Source organism: Peromyscus californicus, unplaced genomic scaffold (genome assembly GCF_007827085.1).
Source record: "Peromyscus californicus insignis strain IS unplaced genomic scaffold, ASM782708v3 Scaffold_11__1_contigs__length_118956290, whole genome shotgun sequence".
Lineage (NCBI taxonomy): Eukaryota > Metazoa > Chordata > Mammalia > Rodentia > Cricetidae > Peromyscus > Peromyscus californicus.
Window position 1 is genome coordinate 100,105,460 of NW_026294402.1, and position 7,896 is coordinate 100,113,355.

Sequence of the window (7,896 nt, forward strand, 5' to 3'; positions counted from 1 at the left end):
TGATGGGTGGCTCACATATACAGAGGTCTGAGGAAAAGCAGTGTTGCTTGCCTGCCTGCCTCTGTGTCTTGCTGGGATGTCCATGTGTTACTGCTGTTGCCATCAAACTCCAGATTCTTCAGTCTTCCAACATGGACTGAAGATGACTAACTCTCTAGGAATCTTCCAGGTCTTCAGCACCAGAATGGGACTGCTGAAGGATTCCGCTTTATGGACTGAACAGTTATGCAGTTCTTAGCTTCTCGTATGTAGATGGCCATGGTCGTATTACCCAGCATGTTGGTTTGAATGTAACTGGCTCCCATAAGCTCAGAGGAAGTAGCACTATTAGGAGATGTGGCTTTGTTGGAGTAGGCATGGCCTTGTTGGAGGAAGCATGTCACTGTGGGCGTGGGCTTTAAGGTCTCATATACGCCCATGCCACATCCAGTGCTTCAGTCCATTTCCTGTTGCCTTCCGATCAAGATGTAGCCAGCACCACATCTGCCTGCATGCCACCGTGCTCCCTGCTATGATGATAATGGACTGAACCTCTGAACTGTAAGCTGCCACCCCAATTAAATGTTTTCCTTTAAAAGAGTTGCTGTGGTCATGGTGTCTCTTCACAGCAATAGAAACCCTAACTAAAACATCTTCCTTGTAAGCCATTTCATTAAGTGTGTGTGTGTGTGTGTGTGTGTGTGTGTGTGTGTGTGTACATTTTTTCAGTTCTTTTCCTTTAAAAGACACAGTCCTTTGAAATAATTGGGAAAAAGAGGTAAGGAGGAGGAGGAAAGGAGAAACCAAGATGATGATAAGATTTCACGGTCTGAGTTTTCAGGTTGATTGATGGGTGTTGGAGCCCATTTAGGTTTCCTAGTGGCTTTACTCTGCAGGTCTGCACAAAGAGAATGATTGGACCACAGGCCCGAATACCAGATATCTGAGATGGTTTGCACTTGGCTGTGCTGGCATGAGGTCTTTTGCTCCACCCCTTGGCATTCCATTAAAAGGCCTTTGCCAGAGACAGTCAGGGCCCGATGGATTAGGATCCAGGCCCTCTCAAGGCTATCTGTTTCTCTCCCCTCTAAAATTCTATCTAATATTTCTGCTGCTCCTGATCAAGAGTACCCTGGAGAAAAGTGGGAGTGAGATGCCCCCCCCCACAAAACTGGAAAAGGAATCAGTTTGGGGGGTGTAGTTTGTGAGTTCTCTCTTCACACATTCAATCCGCCATGTTTGCAAGGCATCCAGATGGAGGCATTGAATAGTAAATGGATATACAAGGCTGCAATGCACTGACAGAGTACGTTTGAGAGTTATTGGTTTGAAGGTAGTGACTGAAAGCTATGGGAATGGCAGACCTCATCAAGCAAAAGAGAACAGACTTTTCAGAGCTCACAAACTGGCTCCTTATATTCTTATATCTACGCCAAGTCTGCCACCCTTAAGAGCAAGCAGTGTAGAGCTCTAGATCCGTATAGGCCACTCTAGGCGGAAGCCAAGGAACAGCCTACCAAGAGGTAGAAGTTGTTCACCCTTCCCTATTCAGTGTCCCACTTGGTCACCTGAGCCATGGAGCAGCTAGTCTCTGGTATTCAGAAGACCATGGCTTAAAAGTTGCGTTCATTCCCCACTAGCTGGATACTGACATCTGAACCAGACCTTGGCTGTTGCCCTGAGGCCAAAATAAAGTAACTGCAACCCTACAGTCTCACCTGTGTCTGAGCAGACCGACTACCTTCTTCTGAAGGCCCATTTAGGCTCAGACTACTCACTCCTACCACACCATCTCATGAATTTTGATTTAAAAAAAAAGGTCATCGAATCTTCCCAACCTTTATCATCTTCACCTAATCATGACCTTAATCTTCTATCTGTTTAAGGACCTGGATTTGTGAAATATTTGCTGTGAGAGCTCTGGGAATGCAAAGGGTGAGAGGCTTGTTCTCAGTTTGACAGACAGTCATTTACCTGTTGACTGCTGCATGTCAACAGAAACATCACCACCATCAACAAAAACTACCACACAAGCCAAGCCCTGTGTCAAATCCTGTCTCTTCAACACCAGGTACAAGGGGAAGAACATCGAGGAGACGTTTCAAAGCATCTGTGGATGAAAATAACAGTGACCATGACCTAGGGGATCCCCTGGCCTACTCAAGTCATGAGTAAAAATGATGTGTGTCACAATGTAGTATGTATCTTCTGTCTATGTTAAAGGTGTCTCTTACACCAGGCTTTGCCATGTTGCCAAGTGAGCCTGAGGGAGTAAACAGCATATGAGGCAGGGTCACACAGGCATTTGTATATTGACATATAAGCAAATAATTACCACACCACACTGAATATAGTAGCCACATCTAGTAATCAAAGCAACAGATGGTCTTAGGAAAGGCAGGGTTGTATGCATCTCCCAGCAGAACCAGAGAATGTTTCTCCTCTCAGTCCATACAATCTGAGTCTAAGGATGCAGAGGGCATCCCCAGGAAGGCCAGGAATAAGCAGAGGAGGGATTCTAAGCTAGAGAGAGGAGTGCATTGGAATGCACAGAGGAGCAGAAGCAGATGGCATGTCTGGGATACCACACCCCTGCTGGGACTTACGAATGAAGACGTTGGCATGCAGACATTACATTCAATAGCAGTGAATCATTCAGAATTGAGAGAGTTGTCTAACCTTTTCATTGCCCCCCACCCCACCCCTGCCACACACACATAACTTCATTCAGGAGACTGTCTCAGCCAGCCTCGAAGGAGGTTCTGAACACTTCTCCTTTGGTGGCAGGGGGTTCTGAATGCCGACCCTAGGACCCTGTGCATGCTAAGTGTCTACCACTGAGTTACACTCCCATCCCCAAACACCTCTCTTGCAAGCCAATTAAGCAGGTTTTGGGGGCCAGGCGGTAGTAGAGCACGCCTTTAATCCCAGCACTAGGGAGGCAGAGGCAGGCAGATCTCTGTGAGTTCAAGGCCAGCCTGGTTTACAGAGTAAGTTCCAGGACAGCCAGGACTACACAGAGAAACCTTGTCTCAAACAACAACAACAACAACAGAGCAGGTTCCAGGCTTAGAAGGCTGTTTTGATGTTTTGTTTGGTTTTTCACTATGTAGCTCAGTCTGGACTCTGGTTCCTGATCTTCCTACTTCAGCTTTCCAAGAACTGGCAGTACAGGTGTGTGCCACTGCACAGGTAACACTGCCTGTCTACAGAATTTCCTTTGAATGTATTTAGTCTTCTAGTTATAGCATATGTCATTGGTTTTTTTTTTTCACTTACAGTAAAGATTTGAATTTTTTTCCTAAACAAATTTGCTAATGGGTGATTTAAATAATAAGTACAGAAAAATAGGAGTTAATTGTAGCAGGAATCTTAGAAGGTCTTATTAATAAAAACAAACCTGAGGCCAGTTATTGGGGTGAATGCTGGATCAGAGAAGCAGAACAAGCCACAGCTGACCTCACCTGACCAACTTCTCAGCTGGTCTTGTTTCCTCAAACTCTGTGTCCTCATATCCGAATGGCTCTCAGCTGAACTGTGCTGCTCAAAACCTAAAAGCTTAGCCAGCCAAATGCTTAACCAGCCAAATGCTTCTAGTTTCTGGTCTTCATGCCTTATATACCTTTCTGCTTTCTACCATCACTCCCTGGGATTAAAGGCTCGCTTTCTGGGATTAAAGGCATGAGTCACCATGCTTGGCTATAACCTTGAACATATGGATTTCTGCCTCTAGAATGCTAGGATTAAAGGCGTGTGCTACCACTGCCTATCCTAAGTATCTAGTGGCTTTTCTGTTCTCTGACCCCAGATAAGTTTATTAGGGCACACAATATTTTGGGGAACACAATACCACCACAGTTAATCATATACATGGTAATTGCAGTCAGAATTATGATAATGGTCTGAGGTTTCTGAATACTGTCTAGGAGACAGGTCAGTAGCTCCCTGTTATCACTGGGTTGTTATGAGGAGAATATGGCAAAATGGATAAAGTATAAAAACTCAGGCATTCCTGTTACCTGCCCCCCTTTTTTTTCCTAGCTGTCCTAGAACCCTTTGTAAACCAGGCTGGCCTCGAACTCACAAGGATCCACCTGCTTCTGCCTTCTCTGGAGATCCATAGAGACTTCCGAGTGAGACCTTACTCAAGATCAGAGAATCTGAGCTTGCTTTACCCAGCAGGGCTGTGTAAGGAGATGATTTATACAAATACAGGCATATTTACCAGGTATTTGGAAGGGTCTACACTTGGCTGTATGGTGTGCTTTGATCTTGCAAAGGGGAGGTCTTCTGCCTCTCCCCTTGGCATATTATAAAAAGCCCTTTTGAATAAAGTACTGGGCTGTTGGTTATTGACCCAGAGCCCTCCTGAAGCTATCCTGTGTCTCTGTCTTTCTCCTCGTCATCTAGCTCTATCTTTCTACCAATATTTCCTAATTCCTCTCTCCTCCACCCAAGAACCTTTCAAAAGGTAGGAGTAGGTTGGAGCTGGACCCCCACAGAGCGCCACACCTCCTGAGTGCTGGGATTAAAGACATACACCACCCCTGCCTGGCTCCTGGCTCCCTTTTATAGTTTCTAGCCTGGTGGCTTCCAAGAAATGCTCATACTCTTCAAGTCTCTGTTCCCTTAGCTTCCTGTTGTAGATCTGGTTTACAGGAATATAAAGAATAAAGACAATCAATGTGAAGGTCATTTGAACATATACAGATATAATTAACTTTGTTTATAACTTTTCAACATGCTTTTCAAGGTTAACCAGATTGACCCAATTTCTCTAATTCTGTTAGACTGCAGGTCTGAACAGCTGTAATTTGCCTGAGAAAGGAATCAAATATAGCATTTTTCCATTAACTTATATAGGAAGTTAATAACACAGCATAATGCTCCCAGCTATTCCCAGGCCTCCCAATATGGTTGTAAACTGGGGAGGTGACCACCTCCCCAGCCCAAGTCTCATGTCCCCATACTGGGTCCTCATGTTCTTCTGTAGGCACAATTTTGTAGCTCTTTCAAAATAAACTTTCATCAGCTGGGTGTGGTGATACATGCCAGTAATCCCAGCACTTGGGAAGTAAAGGCAGGAGGCGTTCAAAGACAGTCTTGGCCAACCTGGGCTATATGAGTCTGTCTCAAAATACCAAAAAGTTGGGCCTGGGGAGATGGCTCAGTGGGAAATGCACTTGCTGTGCAAGTTTCAGGAGCTGAATTCTGACGCCCCGACCCCACGTGAAAAGCTGTGCTCAGCAGCACACATCTATATATAAAATGCCAGCACCAGGAAGCAGAGAGAGGCATCCTGAGGGCTGCTGGCCGGCCAATCTAGTCAAAACAGCCAGCTTCAGTTTGAGAAAAAAATCTCAAGAAATAACAATAACAACAATAATAATAATAATAATAATAATATGGAAGAGAAACTAAAAATAGACATCTTGTGCTAGCCTCCTTGTCCACCCAGTGGCCACCCACACACAGCACACACACACACATACATATATGTGTGTACATCACACACTCTCTTCATATACACATAAATACACACAGCACACAGAAAAAAATAACTGACTAAATAAGTAAACAATAAAATAAACTTCCCCCAAAAAGGCCCACAGGATTATTTAGGCGACATAGCCGCCTCTACATGCACAATACGCAGAAGGAGGAAGAAGTCGCTGGACCCCTCCCCCCCACCAGCGTCAGCCACTCTTCCCTTCTCCCCCGGGGAAGAAGCCTGTGACATTGCTACTGGGGTAAACCCAAGACTGTGGGTGCCACCACACAGTCCTCCAACTTCCCACTTCAAAACCAAGTGTGCGCTGAGAGGAAACGCAGAAACAGTTTTGGTCGTGTGTGACACCACACCCGAGTGAGAGGTGAGTGGGACTAGCCTGGCTCCCTAACCGCAGAGAGCCCGATCTAGCACTCGTTAAAATTGGCCTAAGTAGGAGCCTGAAAGCAGTTTCCTCACAAATCATAATCTGTCCTTTTCCAAATGAGGCTTGACCTTTGGGGAAAGGGGTCACTGAGGGGTTTTCTTCTGCTGTCCTCTGCTTCCATTTCCGGGAAGTGTGTCACTAAGTGGGTCATCTACTACAGAGGAAAACAAATGCAAGAAAGACACTGGCCGTCTCCTGACTAGTTCTGCCGGTCTAGTCAAAGCACTGTGCACCAACACTCACGGCTGGTCATCTTCAGCGTGGTGACAGATCTGCCCTTTACATATATATTTCATTGCCATGCTTCTAAATAAACTACTAGATCTAAATGGCCCACACGTTGTTATTTCTTTTAACAGTACAGAACAATTATAAAAGCACTTTTTAGATATGTAGAGTGTAATCAGTGTAATGAACACACATGTTTTCAAATGAAAATAACCTGACATTTTAAACAAGTTTTTAAAATGCTTATACACCCACATGCTGTTGGGCACTGTAGCTTTGATTGGCTAAAAGGACTGAAAATTATTATGCTCTGTCCCCTACCCACCACATACGAGAAATTACCTGTTATATCTAAATGATCTCATCAGCCCATTAATGATCTGATTATGGTGATGGAAATGGTCTTCATTTTGCAAATCCTGGTGACATTAACATAATCACAGAAATATGCAGGAAAACAAGTGTGTTTCTTGGGTATGGTATTTCATCTATTAAGCTATGAATAGTTTCAAAAATTGTCTTTGAAACACTGGAAAAATTGTCAAAGCATCAGAGAGTAATAACGGAAGAAAGCAAGGTATGTGTTTTCCCCACAGAACGTTTGCTTCATCTCAGGACCCAAATGTTCCAAGTTCAAATAAACCCTCCCAAGCCTGCCTGGTCCTCCGACTGTAAGTGTGAATAACTTCAAGCTGGATCCGACCTGTGCCTATGAAAACAAGTAAACCAGCAGAAAGACATTTCCTAAGCATCGAAAAGCCACACCCAGAAATAAGCACCAGTTCTTTTTAAAGTTAGCACAAGCAAAACAATACCTGTTCTTCGGCTCTTTGGGTTCTCAGCGTTGATAAATACTTCCTAATCGAGTGGAGAGGATACTTTTTGAAGTAAGAAAATCTAGATGGAGGCAACAAATTCTCCATAGTGAAGCAAGCCAGAGGGTCCTTGCGTGCCCCTCCCTGCCAGCAACCAAACACAACGAGAAACTTGGCCTCTAAAGCCTAGTGGGTTGTTTGACGCTCCAACACTTCCACTGCAGACAAAGCAGCCGTCCGTCTTAGATCCCTGTCTTTGGGTGAGAGTTCCTGGAGAAAGTAGACAGCTGAGTGTGGCCGATTATCTAGAAGTCTCCAGAAAGGCAATGCCCAGGGGCCGAAGCCAGGGGCCGGAGCCAGGAAGAAGTTAGGGGCTGGTCCACAGAGTGTAAACAGCCCAGTGACAGGGATGTGACTGACTGTCCTATTTTGAGCAGCAGTACTCTGTTGCAAGCTATGTTAAATTAGCTAGCTGGTGACTTTCCATACCCACAGACTCTCGTGAGGTTTCATTTTAATGCTTCCAACAGTCTCTCTCTCTCTCTCTCTCTCTCTCTCTCTCTCTCTCTCTCTCTCTCTCTCTCTCTCTCTCTCTCTCTCTCTCTTTAGAGGGCATGACATGGGGTTTTCCCAGCTTCCTCTTAGATTTCTTGTCATTATCAGCACACACAACCTTCAGCTGTGTTTCAGCTCGAACGTGTTGGTTCTTTCAGCCTTGAGAAGCTGTTTTCAGGGGACTTCTTTTTTGAAACTGATCAAATCACACACACACACACACACACACACACACATACACACACACACACACACACACGTTCAGGGGCATCATGGAGTTGGCCAGCTCTGTGGACATTCAGTGTTCTCCATGGTGCATTGTGCTACACGCTAGCAACCAGATACTTTGCATTAATTGGACAATGGCTGCAAACAGATCCTTT

The 7,896-nt window shown here is 44.9% G+C and overlaps 1 protein-coding gene across 1 annotated transcript in view; it reads right to left on the bottom strand.

Annotated features, from left to right (window-relative positions):
* The window catches only part of Atp2c1 (ATPase secretory pathway Ca2+ transporting 1), a 129,425-nt gene extending 122,344 nt beyond the window's left edge, over positions 1-7,081 (bottom strand). Inside the window, exon 1 of the mRNA XM_052718915.1 lies at positions 6,959-7,081. Within this exon, the coding sequence (XP_052574875.1) occupies positions 6,959-7,066 (108 nt within the window). The 5' untranslated portion in view covers positions 7,067-7,081. The remainder of the gene's footprint in view (positions 1-6,958) is intronic.
* Between the last annotated feature and the right edge of the window lie 815 nt (positions 7,082-7,896).